The sequence below is a fragment of the Lissotriton helveticus genome, chromosome 12 (genome assembly GCF_964261635.1).
Source record: "Lissotriton helveticus chromosome 12, aLisHel1.1, whole genome shotgun sequence".
NCBI lineage: Eukaryota > Metazoa > Chordata > Amphibia > Caudata > Salamandridae > Lissotriton > Lissotriton helveticus.
In genome coordinates this window covers 239,092,799-239,115,594 of record NC_136073.1, presented here as the reverse complement: position 1 = coordinate 239,115,594, position 22,796 = coordinate 239,092,799, and the positions used below count along the sequence as shown (strand labels likewise).

The 22,796-nt window shown below is 43.5% G+C and overlaps 1 protein-coding gene across 5 annotated transcripts in view; it reads left to right on the top strand.

The window, feature by feature from the left end:
• ANKRD11 (ankyrin repeat domain 11) overlaps positions 1-22,796 on the top strand; it is a 1,187,914-nt gene that overhangs the window by 1,048,888 nt on the left and 116,230 nt on the right. For all 5 annotated transcript variants that reach the window (XM_078671259.1, XM_078671260.1, XM_078671262.1 and 2 more), the window contains one exon: positions 2,976-10,981. In XM_078671259.1, the coding sequence (XP_078527385.1) occupies positions 2,976-10,981 (8,006 nt within the window). The remainder of the gene's footprint in view (positions 1-2,975; positions 10,982-22,796) is intronic.

Genomic DNA, 22,796 nt, shown 5'->3' with positions numbered 1-22,796 from the left:
GTCTCGGCACACTCTGCAATCTCAAATACTTGGAAACCTACAAAATATTTAGAACTACTTCTCAACCTAACAATATACAAACTCCTGTTACACTGACATCATAGGCTGCCTGTGGGCTGATGTATCACCTTCAAAGCAATGCATTTCACTCCTTGTGCAATTGATGACTCTTCTTTCAACAGTACCTTTACACTAATCAACAAACAAGACCCTTACAGTCCCACCCATACCAAAAACAAATATCTAACTTGCAGAATATCAATCTCCAACAAGACGGCCAAGCCATGGAATTCAAGCCCTGCAAAAAGCAGCAACAATCAGTGCTATAAATCGGACTCTTTCCATACAGTGTGTCTTTCCATTGTGACATTCCCGCACCACAAGCAATAACATAATACTCACCATGCTTTAAGCACGTCTTTAAACATCGCCCAGCACGTTCCATGTAGAACATACTACATTCGGCAACCTAATGGGTACTATGAAGACTAGAGAGGATCTTTAGAGATATAAAGTACTATAGAAACTGTACAGTATAGTCACACCAACTCCATCATGGCCAGATAGCTGATATTTTTGGTACTTTATTGAACTGCTTGCTACGGAGAAGTACAGTTCATGAAGGGTAAAGAAGATGTGGGCCTGAAGTAGGTAATGTCTGATAGAGGTGGGCTACGCAAAGCTCCGCGAAACAGTAAAAAATCTCCGCGAGCACGCAAAGGTTCCGCGAACACGCGGAATTGCTTGTTCCGCCCGTTCACTATGCATTTTTCCTGGTCGCGAACGCTGTTTGCGTCTGGTAGAAATATCTTGCAAACACGAATTTTGAAAGCGCGAACAATCAAATTCTGCGAAGCCGCGGATCGCCGAATTTTTGGCAATTTTGCGTTCTCCGCGGAACGCAATATGACCCAAATTCCGCGAGCGGGACGGAATTTACCGCCCAGGCATAGTCTGTGTACTTTATACAGACACCAGGACAGACTCCCATTCTAGTCATTTGTTCATGAAATTGATGGCCGAGGAACATGTTTAATCCATTAATAGATGATGCCTTCAGGAACTAGAAGATGGGCATGGTCCGAACAAATTGGTGTCCCACATCAAAACAGTAACACTGAAAATCTCTCTCTACCCAGTCACCCAGTAAAGTAGTTTTTCTAAGCTAGGGGCCTCTTCAGGAAGCCTTTCAAGTCCTAGGGGCCTCTTCAGGAATTAGGCAGTGAAACTGGAGTGTTTGCGTAGAAATAAACCCCTTCCTCCAGCCAAGAATTCTTATTGACATACCCCAGATGGTCATCCTCCACAATATCCAAGGAGGCCTACTCTGTTGAGCATCACAGCACCCAACTAATCACTGATACATGGTGCCTCTTAGGAAGAATAACTGATTTGTTCAGCTTCCATGGCCACCTATAACTAAGCCCCCATCCAAGGAGGTTGAGAGGCCCCTCCCGTTAGTAGCCATCTAACCTGTCCCACTCCCAGAAAAAGGGTAGAAATAGTGCTCATACTATATTTATTATAAACAAAAAGGGAGGATAGCTATGCCATATCTGGATATCTCTGATCTAAAGCACTCCTCCCTCTCCAGAAGATTGATGCTGACTTTGTGTTCAGATTTGGCAGCTGTTCAAAATTACAGAAATGCACAATGGTTCTTCAGCACACATTTTAGTGTACCCTCTGTAAGGAATCAGACGTACCTCAAGTACAATCCATACAAAGCACAGTCGGCCTATCAAGTCCTTTCAAAGATCTTATCACTGGTGGATGTAGATCACCTGCTCCTATGTTAAGCCATAAACTAATATACTGCAAGGTCTGCTATAGAGCATTTACTCCTCCAGCTGAGGATCAGTTTTGGGGTAAAATTCACAATGCTTGAGCATTCTACATTAAAGGTCTGTTTGTCTATTGGCATGTCCATAGTTCCACTAGACTGTATACATCTTACAACAACACTCCTTAATAAAACAGGTCATACATTGCTCATTGCAAGCTGAATCGGCTACTAAGTGTCCGCTAAGGAAAAAATGTGATCTAGAGACTGCGTGGACTGTGCAATCCTTTTTTTTCATGCGTAACAGTATTATGCTTCTGGGATGTTAGTTTTTCTGCTCCTAACTTTTTATGCTGGACAAATTTAAAGCGGCTTACAGTCTAGCCTAATTTTCACTACTGTGTGAAACAATTAGAGATGTAATGTTATTTTAACTAATAAAGGTACACCTATAAACGTATGGCTACACTTCACTTTGGATTTATACTGACTAGCTAACAACCTAAATGAAAATAGAATTGTTTATTTAAAAAATGAAAATGCTAAGCCATTACATAACTGTATCTTGTTGTTGAAGTTTTTGTAGCAAAATATGAATGTGCATATCATTTAGTACCGTTTGTCTTTTTTGCCCAACTGAATGATAAGTGACTGACTTATGGGTAGTAATCTCCTTATTTTGATACTTGGCCATAATAAAACTATCACAATACGTACATTCTATAACTGTCCGCACAGTAGTCTCTAATTTTACAGCTTGAGGTTCAAGATTTGTGGAACGTAGCAAGGATTTATTTGTTGTCATGCAAGCATTTAACTTTTGGCAGTAGCAGATTGACCAAAATACCAATTTAATTTCTTACCATCAAATAGGTCAAATGTGAGGGTGGAAAGTAGTCAGAATTTGTGTTTCACATCTTAGCAATAGGCTCATGTACTGTTTTCTCAAAATAAGTTTGGTTCAGAAAATTATTGCTATGCATAATTTACTCTGGTTCCTATTTTCTGTAATCAAAGACACTCAAAAAGAAGTGTGAGGCAGTTGTTTCAAATGGTATATGCAGAGTTCATAGGTGAAGCATGTTTTATTAATGGTTTTGTAACAGTCAACTGAAACATAATATACATAATGCAAAAAATTGTATTGAACTTTTTTGAAAACTCTTTGCTAATTTGTTCTTTATGCTTGCAGAGAGTTCTGAAGAGGAAGATGCACCTTCATTTGCCCCTTCTAGCTCTGTTGATGGCAATAATACAGACTCTGAGTTTGAGAAGGGATCAAAGCGTAAAAGCAAGAATCCAGATGCACCAAAAAACACACCTGTAAAGGATGAGTATGAATTTGACGAGGATGACGAAGAAGACAGGGTTCCACCGGCTGATGACAAACATTTGTTAAAGAAAGACTTCCGGAAAGATGGTAAAGAAGACAGTGTAATTGCTATACCTAAAATGGAAGTCAAATCTTTTTGTAAAAATGCAGCTGCACCAAAGAAAGCTGCCCGACGCATTTTGTCTGACACTTCGGATGAGGAGGATAGAAGAATCACTGTTGGGGCCCCAGAAAAGCTCCGGATGACAGTCCCTGCTATTTTGCCAGTCAAACCTCGAGTGCCGTCCATTACGAAACAGAAAGAGAAGAATAAAGTGAAAAAGAAGCGAAAGAAAGATATAAAAAACAAAGAAGTGCGTTTTGGCAAAAAGGATGTATTTTACTCCTCGGAGTCCGAAAGTGAACACTTGGTGGGTGGAGAGAGTGGTGTGCTCTCTTTGGAAAGTTCAAACTGTGTGAAAGCCCCTCCATTAGTGCTTAAAGATTCCTTATTGTTTAATTCTCACTCTACCTCCTCTGCCTCTTCTCATGGGAGTTTGCCATCACAAAAACATAACTCAAATCTCCCAGAACAACATAACAAGCACTGGAGAACAGATAATTGGAAGACTATATCTTCTCCACCTTGGTCAGATGTCAGCTCTTTGTCTGACTCCACAAGAACTAGACCTACTAGTGACTCAGACTATACATCAGAGGATTCATGTGTAGAGTCTGTAAAACAGATTCGGAAAAAATCTGAGACTACAAAAAAGAACAATCAACACAACAGTGTCTTTGAGAAGAAAAATTCTTTGCTGCCTAACGTTGATGGAACAATTCCAAAGTTGGACAAAGAGGGGAAAGTTGTAAAAAAACATAAAACGAAACACAAACATAAAAAAGAAAAGAGTCAATGTCCATCCAACCAAGATGCTAAAATCATGAAAGGTGTGAACGATTATGAGGACTCTAAGCAAAAGAGCGATAAGGTTTTAATTGGGGAATCTGAACAACCCATTGAAAGTAAAATAAAAGTACTTAAACATGAAAGGGAGTATTCCAAAAAAGAGGAAAAAATGCTCAAATCCAAGTCGGAAGAAAAAGACTGGACTGTAAAAGACGATGCTGTAAAGGCTTCCAAAGATGAGAAATTGTTAAAGAAAGGGAAAGATTGGAGTAAAGATGGATCAAAAACACCCAAGGAGGAGAAAGAAAGAGCCAGTAAATCTGAAAAAGAGAAACTGCTCAAAGAAAAAGTTCCCAAGGCAGAAAAAACCAAAACACACAAAGAGGAAAAAAAGAAAAGATCCAGAGATAAACAGGCAAAGATCGATAAGAGAAATGACTTGAAAGAGGAGAAGGCTTTAAAAAATGAAAAAGATCCCTTTTTTAAAATAGAGAAGGAGAAATCTAAAAAGGAAAAGGTTATCAAGGAGGAACCACCCTTTGAAGAATTAAGTTACAAGGGCCTTTTTTTGAACAGTGAAGATGCAAAATCTTTTGAGACAGATGACCAGCAAGAATTGTGGTCCTCCGACTCTTTTGATTTTAAAGAGGACAGTTGGGATGGGCAAGAAACAGAATATGTGGATATCAAAAACAATACATTAAAACTAATCATTGAAACAGTGAAAGCAGAGTTTAAAGATAAAAAAAAGGAGAAAGGAAACAAAGAACGAAAAGAATCAAATGAAAGGCACACTAGCAAAGATTCTTTAAAGAAAAAAGAACGAGACTATTCAGAGAAAATCCCAGATAAAAAGGACCAAATTGATAAACCTAAAAGTACATCTGTTTATTTAATTGAGGACAAAAAAAGAAGGGATTCTGCTGAAACTATTAAAGACAGAAAAGATTCCTGTGAGCTAGGAAAAGACCGAAAAGATTCCTTGGAAAACAAAGAGCGAAAAGATGGCAAACAAAAACCGGAGGAACAGCACAGAGAAGTGGTTAAAGAGTATGGGTCTGAAATGTTTCACAAGGACAAACCTGAAATAGATTTTAGTGGAAAGACTGCAGAAACTCGTGAGAGGCATCATTCAGGAAAAGAAAAGGACAAGAAGGATGTAACTGAAAAGGACAGAAAAGAAAAGATAAAGCCAGAAAAACATAGGGAGAAATCAAAAGAATCCGAGAAAGTTGTGCCAGAAAAAAACCAAAAAGACAAGGATAATGATAAAGTTTCCAGGGAGAAAAAAGATGCAAAGGAAAAATACAAAGACTTGCATAACAAGGAAAAGAAGTTATCAGTTGAACAGAGTAAAGAGAAGAGAGAAAGAAAAAATCCTGGTGACAAAGAGAGAGAATTTGACAAAAGAGAAGAGAAAAAGGGAAGAGAGAACTGGTACTGTATAGCTGATATCTTTACGGATGAAAGCGAAGATGAGACCGATACTTTGAATCTAAGTGGCTCAAAAACAAATGATACCTTTGGGGAACTACATAGTAAGGACATTTATCAAGAGAAAGATGCCCTTGGTGAAAAAACTCTTTATTCCTCTGACAAGTGTAGAAAGTACTCTTCAGACAGGCAGCATTCTTCTGAAAAAAATAAAGACAAAGATCCTAAAGATAGGAAAAAAGACCGGTGTATGGCAGAATGTTCGAAGGACAAAAAAGAGAAAAGTTCAGTGGAGAAACACAGAGATAAAAAGGATAAAGAGTTGTTGGAAAGATATAAAGACCGGAGGGATAGGGTATCTGTTGATTCAAACCAAGAAAAGAAAACCAAACAAAAGTTAGTAATGGAAAAGGGGGATAAAAAGCAACCTGGGGAAGACAGATTGAAAAGCAAGCACAAGGATAGACCAGATAAAGAGCATGTGAAGAGGCGGGATTCTTCCAGAAGCAGTGAAGCTGAAAAGAGCATGCTTGAGAAATTAGAAGAAGCTGCCCTCCATGAGTTTCAAGATGACTCCTTTGATAAAATAAGTGAGGTGTCCTCAGACAGCTTCACAGACCGGGGTCAGGATCAAGGAATGAGCAACCTCTTTGAAATGTCTACCCTCTCCCACTCTGACACATCTGAGGATAAATTTAAAGATTCCCTCCATTTGCCTAGCTTGCCTGACAAATTAAAAGAAAAAGAGAGGAATAGGCACTCATCATCATCTTCTAAGAAAAGCCATGAAAAAGAAAAGGCAAAGAAAGAAAAATCAGAAAGAAGAGAAAAAGTGGATGACATTAGAGAGTCATGTCACCGAAAGGACTCGACACAGAGTGAAAAAGATCATTCAGTTTTAGATGGTGAGGGTTTTAGCATTACTTGTAGTGTAAAAACTGAAACCGAGGAGGAATATGACAAAGGTGTAGATTACTTGCCTTCTGATAAAAAGGGTAAACCTGATTGGGAGCGAGACCCTTCTAAGAAGCTTGAAAAGGAAAAATCTTACAGTATCACAAACAGTGTGTTAAAGGAAAAAAAAAAGAAAGACAAACATAGAGAAAAGAGTAAAGAAGAACGAGATAAGCATAGAGAAAAACACTTAGATGGCTTGTTCAGACATCACAAAGAAGACCAAAAAACTGTATCAAAAGAGAAAGAAAGTCATCAATTAATTCCCTATAAGGAGAAGTCGAAGGATGAGTGTGTCAAGCTTAGTGAAACTAAACCAAAGGACAGAGGAAGGGAAATTCATGAGAAAGACAAGGGTGACTCCAAGATAACTAATGTCTGTGATAAATTGACATTGGCCAAAGATGGAAATAAGAAAGATAATAGACCAAGAGAAAAACTTTTGGGTGATGGGGATCTAATGATGACAAGTTTTGAACGGATGCTGAGCCAAAAAGATTTAGAAATTGAAGAACGACACAAGAGACATAAAGAACGAATGAAGCAGATGGAAAAAATGAGGCACAGGTCTGGTGATCCCAAATTGAAGGATAAAAATAAAACCTCTGAAGATCTACGTAAAAAGAACGTAGATCTTTCATCTAAAAAAACACCAACTCCGGATCCCCAACAAAAGGATAAAAAGCTCAAGGAGTCCGGCCCTTTAAACCCTATACTGTCCCCAGAACATAAAAATCAGTCTGGTATGGATTCAAAAGACTGGCTCAATGGCCCTCTAATGAAGGAAATATTACCAGCCTCACCAAGACCAGACCAGAATCGCCCCACTGGGGTTCCGGTACCAGCATCTGTTGTGTCATGCCCAAGCTATGAAGAGATAATGCAGATACCGAGGACTCCATCATGCAGCAATGAAGACTATACAGATTTGATGTTTGATTGTGCTGATTCACAGCATTCTTTACCTGTATCATCCATGTCAATGAATGCATGTTCACCTTCCTTTTTTGACAGATACTCTAGTGCTTCAAGTGGACTATCTGAAAACCAAAGTCATACCCCAACCAGGGTTACTGGGCCCACCAGTCTTTATCGCTCCATCTCTGTCGATATCAGAAGAGCATCTGAAGAAGAATTTGTTGGTGACAGCAGGTTTTTCCGTCAACAAAGTGTTCCTGTTCCATCAAATTATGACTCCCCAGTGCAACACCTGACTGAGAAGGTTCCCTGCCCCTCTACACCGAATGACAAGTTTTCCTGTTTGTCTCCTGGCTATTACTCTCCAGAATTAGGCATTCCATCACCTAAAGCAGAACCTTTACAGTGTGCTTCAGGGGCGTTTGGTGGAGCAGCTCAATCACCTGAAAGTATCTATTCTGGATTGAAAGCTAAATCATCCCCTTCACATAGGGATGAGTTCTTAGCTCCTTCCATTGAAAGTGCTGTTCCACCTGATCTTGATATACATATGGATTCAGTTGAAAATCAGCAAGCTGCTGCTTCGATTTTGCCTCGTGAGACAAGCTGTTCATCCCCAGTTCCTTGCAGCAGGGCTGGTTATTTGACTCCTGGGCAAAACTTGACATCGCCTGAACCTAGATTTCTCTCTACAGAACATACATTTTTGAATTCTGAGCCAGGCTATGATCACCCAGAACCATTTATGCCATCCGAACCTGGCTATACATCATCAGATCAGACCTTTATTCCATCTGAGCCTGACTTGGAACCTGGCTATACACCATCGGAACCTGGCTATGCACCATCGGAACCTGGCTATGCACCATCGGAACCTGGCTATACACCATCGGAACCTAGCTATACACCACCGGAACCTGGCTATGCACCACCGGAACCTGGCTATGCACCACCGGAACCTGGCTATGCACCACCGGAGCCTGGCTATGCACCACCGGAGCCTGGCTATGCACCACCGGAGCCTGGCTATGCACCACCGGAGCCTGGCTATGCACCACCGGAGCCTGGCTATGCACCACCGGAGCCTGGCTATGCACCACCGGAGCCTGGCTATGCACCACCGGAGCCTGGCTATGCACCACCGGAGCCTGGCTATGCACCACCGGAGCCTGGCTATGCACCACCGGAGCCTGGCTATGCACCACCGGAGCCTGGCTATGCACCACCGGAGCCTGGCCATACACCACCGGAGCCTGCTTATACACCACCGGAGCCTGCTTATACACCACCGGAGCCTGCTTATACACCACCGGAGCCTGCTTATACACCACCGGAGCCTAGCTATACACCACCGGAACCTGCCTATACACCATCGGAACCTGGCTTAGAGCTTGGCTTCACTCCATCTGAACCTGGCATGGATCTTGGCTTCCCTCGATTAGAGCCCTGTGTAAAGCCTGGCTATATTTCAGCAGAGCTTGGTGTGGAACCGAGCTTTACACCATCAAAGCCTCAGTTTACACTTTCTGAAACTAGTCTTGGGCAGTCAGACCCTTGTTATAAAGCTTTGGAGCCAGACTTTTCTGCATCCGAACCTGTTTTTAAAGATTTGGATCTTGAGTTTGTCCCGCCTGAATTTGACACTGCTGTTGCGGAGCCTGGTGTGGCTGCTGCAGAGCCTGTTGTGACTGCTGCAGAGCCTGGCACGACCGCTGTTGTACCTGTTGCGACTGCTGCGGAGCCTAGCTCGGCTGTTGCGGAGCCTGCTATAACTACTCCAGAGCTTGACATTGCTCCCTCAGAGGCTGTCCTGATCCCCTCAGAACCTGATGTGACCCCTTCAAAGGATCACTTTAAGGTTTTGGACTCTGATATTGAGTCAGACTTGACACCTTTGGAACAGAACTATAAAACTCCTGAGAATGGTTTCACACCATCAGAGCCAGGATTCTTGCCCTCTGCAACTGGTTTTCAGCCTACAGAATCTAGATTTTTAACCCCTGAAGAAGAAAATGCATTTAGTTCTGGTATTTCTGAACCAAACAGTTTGGGTTGGGCCACTACTCCTACAAGACTGTCTGATTTTGCTGTACCCCCAAGTTTGATGGGCAATTCTTCAGATCATACTGTAAGCTGGTCCATGGGTTCAGGGCTTTTGATTAAATCTCCAAGATGTAACGAATCCCCTAAACCTTTTAGTTCTCAAAGTACAGTGGCTTCCATAGCCACGCCCTTTATTTCCACAGAGTCCCCTTACCCAGTATCTCCCATGTCCTACCAGTTAGCATCACAGACCAGCTTTGAGGATCCAAAAGAATCAGGGGTCAGGGCTCTTTCAGCTGAGCAGACTTCATTTATGTCGCCTACTCCACTAGAGACATTTTTTAACAACTGCAAATCACTCCCTGAAGAACCATCTGCTATGCATTCACAGTCACCTTACATCTCTGTAGAAACTCAAAATAAGTCTATGTCACCTCCAGCCACTAATTTCTTGAGAGTCAGCAGTATTGAACCCACCAGTAGAGATGAACCAGAAGCTTGGTCTGATCCATTTGCAAACTCTGGGGATGAACTGGATCTTGGACCTTTCTCATTGCCAGAATTGCCTCTTCAAGTGGAAGAAGGTCCCGATTCAGAAATGGCTGACCCATCCTTGCTAGTGGTAGAGAACACATTGGTTGCACCAAGGGCTATTAAGTGTGATGAAACAGATGTGACTGTCCCTGCTAAGGCAGCTAATAACCTAGAATGTTTAGATCATAATCAAGAAGTTATTCTTCCTACTATTAAACCAGAATTCAATTCTGAATCTCATGTCCACAAAAAATCGAACTGTTCTACAGAAAGTGCAGAAGATGATTTGACTCTTCAAGAAGAGAAAGATTTATGCAATTCAGAAACACTTCGGTTTGACGAAGAGCCGTTGCAGGTATCTTCCTCTGACCAGAAAGAGACCGAAACAAAGCCTTCAGAAGTTGATGTGAAGAGCACAACTGTGGATAGTTGTTCACCTAAATGTCCTCCACAATGTGTTGTGGACAATACCTTACAAGAGATGTCACAGCAGGAAGGTGTTGATAAATCACCTGCTCGGAATGACATATTGCAAGGTAATACTCACTTGACAGAATCCATGCATCCTGTACCAAAGTCAGTGGCAGAAGTTACAAAAACGCCCAAGATGGATGATATCCCTCAGCGAATAACCCGAAATAGAGCACAGATGCTTGCGAATCAGAATAAGCAGAATACCACTACTGCGGAGAAAGAGCTTGCCCCAGTGTCTACTCCATCTACCCGTGCCAAGTGCAGAGTATCTGAGGAGGATGACACTCAGACTCAGCATCCCCGTAAGCGCAAATTTCAGCGTCCCAGTCCGCAACTTCAGCAGCATATAATAACCACCACACAGCAAACTAGAGAGATGATTCAGCAGACACTTGCAGCTTTTGTTGATGCTATAAAGCTGGATGAGATTGAACCCTATCACAGTGATCGGTCTAACCCATATTTTGAATATCTTCAAATCAGAAAAAAAATTGAAGAGAAGCGAAAAATACTCTGCTACATTACACCACAGGCTCCTCAGTGTTATGCAGAATATGTCACGTACACAGGATCATACCTTCTGGATGGAAAACCGCTCAGCAAACTTCACATTCCTGTGGTAAGTGATATAATTGTTAATCATTTTAGATTTAAAATGTCAGTTACCCTTTGTCAGAAGTAATTGTGGACTGAATTAACTTTCGCTTTGTATACATAGTATCTCCAGGAATTGTACAACTTGTATGTCACACTCCATCCTCCAGATACGTGGGTCCTGACTGCAGATCAGACGTGTTTTCTACTTCTGCATAGAGAAAGAGCAATTAATTTCGAGCCAAATGTGCATTTGTGGAGTTATGAAAACTGTTGGCTCTTCATTTTTGTTATGAGGCTCACCGGCTTGTCCGGTCTCTTGCAACATGGGTCAGAAACACCGCAAGCCAAATATACCACAAACTGTACACAATAAAGACCAGATCAGCCCATATTGAGTACAGTAGACCATCTAATTCTTCTGATGTGCTCTGCATGCCCTTGCTTTGTAATACAGGAACAGGCGTCGGCAACATCTTTGAAGAGACTTTCGCTTCTCCATCCTAACCGTCCTAATACACACCCCAGACCAAGAAACATATATGCAAAAACGGCTTCATTTTAATGCTGTGGGAGTAGTGCAAATATACAATCAAAAATGCACCACATATCTAAGAACTAATAATAAACAACATAACTCACCTCTCATTACTTAAACCTTGTTGGTAGGCAACTCTGTTACAGCACTTGAATATGGAGTGCCGCAGAACACCCTCACCCACACGGACACGAAAATTGACAAGGTAGCAATGATTTACAAAAAGTGTAAGAAATGGTATTATTGCATTGGGTTATTATTTGCGGTGGGTGACTACCCACCTCAAGGAATAAACACAACTCATGTCAGGGTGCACCCTCAAAGTCATTAAGTAAACCTGAGTTCACCTTTTGCTAGTTATAGCACAGAGCAGGCAGGCTTAACTTAGGGCAATGTGTGAAGTATGTATGCAGTACCAAACCAGTAAAGTCCAAATGCAAAACTATAAAAATCCCAACCCAAATTAGAAAAACAGAGTATAATTTAATTTTAAAAGTAGACCCCTAAATGACAAATCAATAATGGAACTGGAGTTTTAAGTAGAAATTGAGCCAGAAGCACAAAGTGCCAATGATAATGGCCATAGACCAGGGGCCTATGCGCAATTTGAGCCTGAACGCATTGGTGCGCTAGTTAGATAAACCAACCAGGTTCATCCTGGTCAAAGATTTCAAATTCTTACTGAGATTTGAAGTCCCAACCCGTCACTGAAGTAACTTCTAAAGCCCCCCCGGACCTCAGGGAAGGTACTTAGTTTCACCAGAGGATGCAGTCCACATCCAGTTATCACTAGTTCGCTGTCCTTCCAGGAAAAGGCCTCTTGCAATTTGTTTTCTCACTGTAACTACACAGGAGGTAAGCCAGCTGACCTTTGGAGTCGACTTCTTTGTCATGGTTACAAGAGGGAGCTGGATTTGTCCTTCAGGGCTCCTCTAATGTCAGACAGCAGGTCTAGTCCACTTCTAAATGTCCACAGTTCCTTAAAGTATTCTGAAGTCTGTACCTGATGATGCCACATTTATGTCTGGTGGGTGGATTGAGTCCAGCCCCCTCCCTAACCAATGGGATAAAAGTTCACGGCCTCAAAATTAACCACTTTTTTAGTAGTTCTTGGTTTCCTTACTGGAAATAAACCCAAAATGCAATGTCCGGGAATCTTGGTGAAAGATTTTGACAACACTCAGCATCGTGTAAGGGCTGTGGCTTTGTGTGTCTGTGGAGTGTACTATGGTAATCATATTATCGTCCCAGATATAACACAAAAATCTAATTTAAAGTAGCCACTGTACCCTCACCAAGCACAAAAATAGAAGCCTGGCAGGATAAAAGTGGAGTTCTTCAGCAGCCAGACAGTGGATGCACAACAGTTGTTTTGGTATGCACTTCTCTCCCTTTCAAGTGCACCCCTAGTGTTCTGTGTATACCCATCATACCTGTCAAGCAGGATTTAACCCCTTCGCTGCTAGGCCTTCCCCCCCCTGTGCTAAGCCTTTTTTTTTGGCTACTTGGGGTAGTTTGTGTTTAGGCCCCTGTTACCTTTTGACCACATAAGGTATCTGTGCCAAATTTGCTTCCTTTTCTTTCAGAATCATGGCGATTCTAAAGATACCCGCGGTTTGTGGATTCCCCTGGAGGGGACCCAGAAATTTGCCAAAATACAATTAAATGTTGTTTTGGGGGAGGGGGGTGATTGGGAAAAAAGGGCTATAGATGAAAGTGTTTTTTCCCCTGCAAATGGTATCAATAAAGGGGTTGTGGGGCTGAAATCACCATCTTCCCAGCTTTCAGGGACGAGCAGAATTTTGTCAGAAAACCAAACATTTTTACACAGTTTCGGCATTTTTCTGAGACTTAGCTATTTTTGCTATTTTTTGCGCTTTCAACCTCCTTTTCTTTATAGAAACCAACAGTTGAATATAGGAAAAATTGAAAATTAGTTGAAAAAAGCATTTTGTGTCAACGTTTTCACCTGTAACTTCTAATTATGACAGCTGTTTGAAAGCAATATACCTTTACATCCGCTGGACCTTTCTGGTTATCGGACTTGTAGGTTCACCAAGAACCCGACGAACCCAGAGCCAATAACTGAGCAGCGTCTTGCAGTGGTTTTTTATTATGTACCGGGTATATAGCAATTACTTTGGGAAAATATATGCATGGAAAAATCGGTATGAAAGACACCTATGTATTTCTGAAATTCTAAACAAAATATAGTTTAGAAACCGATATTTGCACATTTCCGATATTGTGAGTACACATACTAGCATGAGCATTATAGGTAATTTTTCAAAAGGACTTCTTTTTCACACATTGTCTTTCATTTGGAAGGCAGAAATGCATCGAAAGTCAATAGGTAATAACAGTTGCTCTACAATTCTGTGTTACCCTAAGTCTCCCGATAGAAATGGTACCTCACTTGTGTGGGTAGGCCTAGTGCCCGCGACAGGAAACGTCTCAAAACGAAATGTGGACACACTAGATTTTTGCAGTGAAAACTGACCCTTTTTTTTGTAAAGTACCTAGTTGTAGATTTTGAAGCCTAGCACTGCCGGCATCTAGGGAAACCTAGCAAACCTAAACATTTTTTAAAACTAGACACACGGGGGAATCCAGTATGGGGTGACTTGCCTGGCTCTCACCGGGTTCTATTACCCAGAATCCTTTGCTAACCTAAAAATGTGTTAAAAAAAATAATAATACATTTTCCTCACATTTCTGTGAAAACCTTGGGGGGACCCAAGCAAGCCATACCTCGCTGGACTCCTCCGCGTGTCTAGTTTTCAGAAATGTGTGGGTTTGGTAGTTTTCCAAGATGGCCGCCAAGCCTGGGGCCAAAAACCCAGGTGAACCCCCCCCCCCCCCCCCCCCACTGCCTTGCAAAACCAGGTTGTTTTGTGATCGGCCAATTTGATGTCTCCTCAATACGTTTTGGGCCCTTGCCTGTCGCGGGTACTTAACCCACACACGAGAGTGAGGTACCATTTTTATTAAGAGACCTGGGGGAACGCTGGGTGGTAGGATATTTGTGGTTCCACGTAGATTCCAGAACTTACCCACACATAAATTTGAGAAAAAAGTGATTTTTTTTTCCATCAAAATGTGAGGTTTGCCAGGGATTCTGGGTAGGAACACGTTGGGGGACCCATGCAAGCCAAACCTCCCTGGACTCCCCTGGGTCTCTAGTTTTCAGAAAAGTGTGGGTCTGGTATGTTTCTCTAGATGGCTGCCGACTCGGGACCAAAAACTCAGATGCCCCTATGTATCCGAAAATGACCTGCTTTTGCAAGGGTGGTCACATGAGTTTTTGGTCCCGGGCTTGGCGGCCATCTAGGGAAACCTACCAAACCAACACATTTCTGAAAACTAGAGACCTGGAAGGGGGGGGGGGGTCAAGGAAGATATGGCTTGTGTGGATCCCCAACGTTTCTCTACCCAGAATCCTCTGCAAACCTCACACTTTGATGACAAAAATCACTTTTTTCTCAAAATTCTGTGTGGGTAAGTTCTGGAATCTATATGGATCCACAAATTTCCTACCGCTCAGCGTTCCTCCAGGTCTCCCAATTAAAATGGTACCTCACTTGCGTGGGTGGGTCAAGTACCCGTGACAGCCAAGGGCCCAAAACATATTGAGTAGACATCAAAATGACCCTTCACAAAACAACCTGGTTTTGCAAGGGGGGGGGGGATCACCTGGGTTTTTGGCCACTGGCTCGGCGGCCATCGTGGGAAACGACCAAACCCACATATTTCTGAAAACTAGACACCTGGGGGAGTCCAGCGTGGTATGGCTTGCATAGATCCCCCAACGTTTTCCTACCCAAATTTACTTTGCAAACCTCAGATTTAGCTGAAAACAAATTTTCCATATATTTTTAGGTGGAATCACCTTGCCGGCACAAATGTCCCACCCAACAGCGTTCCCCTCTGTCTCCCCAGTAAAATGATACCTCACTTGTGTGGGTGGGGCATGGGCCTGTGACTGGGAAGAGGCCAAAACATAGGGAATAAGGGAATAGCACCGAGAATTCTAAGCACTACATTAAAAAAAATGAAAATAAGTTTTTAGCCAATTCTGCATTGGACACCCACACAAGTGAGGTATCATTTTACTCGGGACACTAAGGAGAACGCTGTGGGGTAGGACATTTGTGCCGCCACGGTGATTCCACACAAAAATGTCAAATGTATTTTGAGGTTTCCAGGGGATTCTTAGGGAAACCTTGTGGGATCCACGCAGGCCACACCTCATTGGACTCCCCAGGGTGTCTAGCATTCAGAAATGTGTGGGTATGGTAGGTTCTCTAGATGATAGCGAGCCTGGGGCCAAAACTCCAGTCCCCCCCCCCCCCAAAACCCAGGTAGTTTTGTTATAGTTAATTTTGAAGTCTCCACTGTACGATTTGTGCAATTTCCTGTTGCAGCCACTTTGCCTATCCACACAAGTGAGGTACCATTTTTATCGAGAGACCTGGGGGACGCTGGGTGATAGGAAATTTGTGTCAGCCCGGTGATCCTACAACTTTCTCACACAGAAATGTGAGAAAAAATAGATTCTTTCAACAAAATTTGCAGGGGATTCTGTGTAGGGAAATGTTGGGGACCCACGCAAGCCATACCTTGCTGGACTTCCCTGGGTGTCTAGTTTTCAGAAATGTGTGGGTTTGGTAGGTTTCCCTAGGTGGCCGCAGTGCCTGGGGCAAAAACTTATGGGACCCCCCCTTTCAAAACCAGGTTGTTTTGTGATAGGTAATTTTGATGTCGCCTCAATAGGTTTTGGGCCCTTGCCTGTCGCGGTTACTTGACCCACCCACACGAGTGAGGTACCATTTTTATCGGGAAACGTGGGGGCATGCTGTGTAGAAGGAGCTTTGTGGATCCATGCAGATTCCAGAACTTTCCCACACAGAAATTTGAGAAAAAGTGATTTATTTCAGCAAAATTTGAGGTTTGCAGGGTATTCTGGGTAGGGAACTGTTGGGGGACCCATGCAAGCCATACCTTGCTGGAATCCCCCGGGTGTCTGGTTTTCAGAAATGTTGGGGGTTGGTAGGTTTCCCTAGGTGGCCGCAGTGCCCGGGGCCAAAAACTCATGGGACCCCCCTTTCAAAACCAGGTTGTTTTGTGATGGGTAATTTTGAAGTCGTCTCAATGTGCGATCAACCAGACTGTGACTCCTTCCAAAATTTCTTTCTTCGGAAGGTACAGGATATCATTACTGATATCAACGCACAGCCAGTTACAACCATGCTGCCCAGTCAGGTTGCTCAGGCGCCGTCTAGGACTATGAACAGTTTCCCCCCCATCGACGACAAGCGCTTAGCGGAACTTGTTGGACAAATTAAATCAGGCTCTAACATAGATCCATGCCCCCCACAAGTTTTAAAATGGCCCTGCCAGGCATCCCGTCCCAGGTGCTGAGTCTATTGAACAACTCACTGAAAGCAGGCTATCTTCCAACTCAGATGAAGGAAGCTAGAGTCTCCCCACTTCTAAAGAAAGCAGGTACGGACACGAAAGCCTTAAAAAACTATAGGCCTATCTCGCAGCTACCATTCCTGAGTAAGATCCTAGAAAATCACGTCCTGAGCACACTAGCCGGTCATCTGGAGGAACACCATCTCCTTCATGCCAGGCAGGCTGGGTTTCCGCCCCAACACAGTACAGAACTAGTCATGGCCTCGGTCGCCGATGAGCTGAGAGTCAGGGCAGACAATAAACAGCCATGCGCCCTGATTCTCTTAGACTTATCGGCGGCTTTTGATACGGTCAGCCACACCATCCTGCTGGACCGTATCGCGAAGTTGGGGATCACGGGCCAGGTTTTTAAGTGGCTGGAATCCTTCCTGTTAGGACGAACTCAGAGGGTGCAGCTGGGAGACCAGTTGTCTGGGATCAGTGATGTGACTTGGGGGGTGCCCCAGGGGTCGGCTCTATCCCCCTTGCTTTTCAATATCTATCTACAACCGTTGGTGGAGGAGCTCATGCGTAGGAACTGCGAAATACCCAGCTATTGGTTCAGCTGGAAGACACTAAAGAGGCCCAGGAATCAGTGAGGAACCTGCTCAACTTCAGGGTCAACTGGATGACTAACAATCTGTTGAAAGTGAATGCTGATAAAACGGAGGTGCTGGTGATCAGTAACCGGGAGAATCCCTGGAGTGACCTGTATTGGCCCCCAGAGTTAGGAACCACTCCTTCTCCTGGGTTAGTGGTAAAAAGCCTGGGGCTGAGGATCGACGCGGACCTCTCGATGGCCCCTCAAGTTTCAGCTGTGGTTGGCATTTGCATAGGTGTGTTGAGGCAATTACGAAAGCTAGTCCCCATCTTATCAGCCTCCACCCTGCAATCGATTGTATCTGCCACAGTCCTCTCGAGACTTGACTATGGCAACGCCTTATATCTCGGCCTGCCACAGAAGCTTTTGAGGAAGCTGCAGGTGGTACAGAACGACGCAGCAAGGTTGATCTACTCCTTGCCCAGAAACTCGTACGCAACTCCCCTGCTTCAGAAATTGCACTGGCTACCAGTGAAATTTCGAGTTCAGTTCAAATGTCTCTGTGTGGCCCATAAGGCACTCTTTGGGAAAGCCCCAGAGTACATTAAGCAACGTCTAAAGAGGTATGATCCTGGCAGACCTCTGCGCTCAGGAAAAACTTTCAATTTGACCCAACCCAGGTTCAAACTAAAAACCAGGGGAGGTAGGGCCCTGTCTGTGCTTCTCCCGCAACTGTGGAATGAGCTCCCAGCCTTTCTGAAGGAATAATCACAGCTACTACCCTTTAGAAAAAAACTGAAAACCCATTTATTCAGAAAGGCACTGACTCTAGTTTAAGTGGTGGAACAGCGAAGGGTTTGGGGGACCAGTGTGTTATGTTCTTCTGTTAAGCGCTTAGAGACCGGCGGTGATAGGCGCTATATAAACAATCTCAAATAAATAAAAAAAATTAAAAAAAATAGGTTTTGGCCCTTGCCTGTCGTGGGTACTTGACCCACCCACACAAGTGATGTACTGTTTTTCTCTGAAGACTTTGGGGAATGAGGGGTGGGTGGAATTTTGTGGATCCACACAGACTCCAGAACTTTCCACCACAGAAATGTGAAGAAAATGTGTGTTCGAGGCATGTGGGCTGCTAAATTAATATCTTTGCATAGATAGCCGCCTAGTGTTGGATCCGGATGATTGCACCTTGTTGTCCTAGAAGAGTCTTCGAAGTATCACGAGATAGGTGACTCCTCCCCTGGACTACAGTGCGCATGGGCATCTTCTCCATCCTCAGATTGTTTTTTTCCGCCATTGGGTTCGGATGTTATTCCTCTACTCTAACACTTCGGAATCGAAACTAACCTACTTTCTTAGGCCAAATTATATTCAAAGATCCAGCCAGAGCGCGTGTACTCAATCCCAGAATAGAGAAGAACTATAAGGCGGCCTCTTCCAACCCCGCCTATATCAAATCCCAATTGCCTTTGACTAACCAGTAGTGGCAAATGCCCGAAAGAGAGCCAACTCACAAACAGGAGATGCTCTCCCTCCTGACAAGGAGTCTAAGATCTTAGAAGCCTCAGGCAAAAGGGTGGCCTCACAAGCTGCAAATTCATGGAGGATTGCAAACACACAGGCTTTATTAGCACGCTATAATATAGCGCATTACGATGAACTTGAAGGTTTGCTGCAACATTTACCAGAACCTTTTAAAGCTAAAGCTAACGACCTCATTCAGGAAGGCAAATTTATAACTAATGCTCCCATTAAATGTGCGATTGATGCAGCTGATACTGCAGCAAGATCCATTAATACTAGTGTATTACTATGCAGGGATGCTTTGTTACTCATCTCTGGTTTTAAGAACGAGGTGCAATCCACAATCCTCAACCAACCAGTTAACCCAGATTTCCTGTTTGGTCCAGCAGTAGACTCAATCTTAGACAAAATGAAAAAAGATACTGAAACTGCTAAGTCTATGGGCGCACTTCAGTTTCAACAACACAGAGGATCCTTTTGTCGCTCCTCCTACAGAGGCTCCGCAAGAGGCAACACATCACAGGCTTCCTCTACATTCAAAAGTAACACCCAGAGTACCTTTAATAAAGGCTCCAACAGAGGGGGTTATAGGGGAAACAATAACAAGGGCAGGGCACGTGGCAGCAATAACACCAGAGCCTCCACTGCCACCAAACAGTGACTTTATCACACTCCCTCTGGACCACCCAACGCCGGTCGGAGGCAGAATAAAACAATTCCTACCAGTCTGGAATGCCATTACCACAGACAGGTGGGTGAGACAAATTATCCAGTATGGTGACTGCCTGGAACTCACTTCTATTCCACCCAACATACCACCCAAACACCGTCCTATGTCCAAAGAAAACATCACACTGTTACAACAAGAGGTCGCGTCCATGCTAAAAAAGGGAGCCATAGAGCCAGTTCCTTTTCAACATCAAGGGACAGGAGTATACTCTCTATACTTCCTAATTCCCAAGAAAGATGGGTCCCTCAGACCCATTCTAGACCTCAGACCGCTAAATCAGTACATACTCTCAGAGCATTTCCATATGATTACTCTACAGCAAGTACTCCTGTTACCTATACATCCAGCTCACAGAAAATACCTCAGGTTCACAATAGAAGGGCAACATTATCAGTTCAAAGTTCTCCCCTTAGGGGTAACTACGGCCCCAAGAGTTTTCACAGAATGCCTAGCGGTTGTAGCAGCACACCTCAGAAGGCAACACATCCACGTGTTTCCATACCTCGGCGATTGGCTCATAAAGGCCAACTCGTACGCACAGTGTGCAAGCCATACGTCTCAAACACTCCAGCTGCTGCACAGACTGGGGTTTTTCATAAATTACCCAAAATCACATCTACAGCCCTCCCACATACAGCAATATTTGGGAGCCACAATAGATACATCAGTAGCAAAAGCATATCCAAATCCAGCCAGGATAGCCAATATGCAAACTGTCATTCAAAAGTTTCAGCCACAACACTCCTTACCAGCTCGAGTGTTCATGCAGCTCATAGGCATGATGGCCTCCTGTATATTCATTGTCCCTCATACCCGCCTTCAAATGCGTCCACTTCAAGAATGCCTGGCAAGGCAGTGGAACCAAGCTCAAGGACAATTAAAAGACCTAGTGCTGGTGGACAGTCGCGCTTACAACTCTCTGCAGTGGTGGAACCCACAAAACCTTTCCAAGGGGCGACTGTTCCAAGAGCCGGTTCCACAAAGTAGTACTAACAGAGGACGCATCACTGACTGCTTGGGGAGCCCACCTACTTCAATTCACAGTTCAAGGGCTCTGGACAATCAAACAAAACAAAAAACACTGCACATCAACCACTTAGAGTTGCTCGCAGTGTTTCTAGCACTGAAAGCTTTTCAGAAGTACTTGTACAACAAGACTGTGTTGATTGGGACGGACAATATGACTGCTATGTATAACATACAGAAGCAGGGCGGGACACACTCTCCACAGTTCTCTCACTTTGCACAGAGCATATGGAGGTGGGCAATTCCAAAGAACATCTTTCTCCTAGCAGAACACCTTCCGGGGAAAGACAATCAAGTAGCAGATCTGTTAAGCATGCACAGCCAACAGCTAAACGAATGGGAGATTCACCCTCAGGTTCTCAAACCATTCTTTCAGCAATGGGGGCATCCAGAGATAGACCTGTTTGCCAAAAACGAAAACTCAAAATGCCAGTACTTTGCCGCCAGGTTCCCACATCCGTTGTCACAGGGCAATGCGATATGGATGAACTGGTCAGGCAGATTTGCGTACACTTTTCCACCAGCCCCACTGATCCCGCTGGTGGCACCCAAACTACGCCAGCAGTCACTCACAATGATCCTGGTTGCTCCCACATGGGCAAGACAACCATGGTACACAACGTTTGTAGAACTTTCAGTAGTTCCCCACCAAAGATTGCGCCTCTCGCCACATCTTTTAACTCAGAACCATGGAGAAATCAGGCACCCAGATCCCAATCAGATGAACCTAGCGATCTGGCTCCTGAAGTCTGAGTTTGGGTACCTTAATTTGCCTACTGATTGCATGAATATTATCAAGGAGGCAAGACGTCCAACTACTAGAGCATGCTATGCAGCTAAATGGAAAAGATTTGTAATTTATTGCAAAAATAACCAAATCAACCCATTAGATGCTTCCATCCAAAACATTATCTGTTACCTATTGCATCTTCAAAGATGCAATTTGGCATACTCTTCTATAAGACTACATCTTGCTGCTATTGCAGCTTACCTCCAAAATAGACAACACATGTCTTTGTTTAGAGTACCCCCAATCAAAGCTTTTATGGAAGGACTTAAAAGGATAATCCCCCAAAGCACCCACCTACACCAGTCTGGAACTTAAATATAGTACGTACCAGACTTATGGGACCTCCGTTTGAACTACTACATTCATGTGAATTACAATTTCTAACTTGGAAGGTGGCATTTTTTATTGCCATTACCTCCCTCAGGAGAGTGAGTGAGCTACAGGCATTTACCATTCAAGAACCTTTCATGCAAATACATAACAATAAGGTAGTGCTTCGTACTAAACCTAAGTTTATGCCAAAAGTTATATCCACTTTCCATATCAATCAGTCTATAGAATTGCCAGTTTTCTTCCAAAACCCGCAGTCAGTGGCTGAGAGCCCTACATACACTAGATGTAAAAAGGGCTCTTCTATATTACGTTGACAGAACCAAATCATTCAGGAAAACGAAGCAACTATTTGTTGCTTTTGCACCACAACATAAAGGGAATCCCATCTCAAAATCAGGAATAGCCAGATGGATAGTTAAATGCATTCAGATATGCTAGCAAAAAGCTAAATGCACTCCAACAGTTCCCCCAGAAGCACACAACGCGTAAAATGGGGGCATCCATGGTATTCCTAGGAAACATTCCCCTAGAAGAGATATGTAAGGCAGCTACATGGTCTACCATACACACTTTCACTAAACACTACTGTGAAGATGTGCAAGCAAAGCAGCAAGCTGCTGTGGGCCAGGCTGTCCTTAAAACTCTTTTCCAAACTGCTGCAGCTGGTACAGGTGACCACCGCTAGAGGAGATACTGCTATACAGTCTATGCAAAGATATGAATTCAGCAGCCCACATGCCTCGAACAGAATATGCTACTTACCAGTATGCATCTGTTCTTGGTATGAAGGGCTGCTGACATTCATATCTCCCACCCTCCTCCCCGGTGCCTGTCACAGCTGCAGTACTTTTCTACATACATTTACATGGACAACTCTTACTTTTCTATACTCCATCTT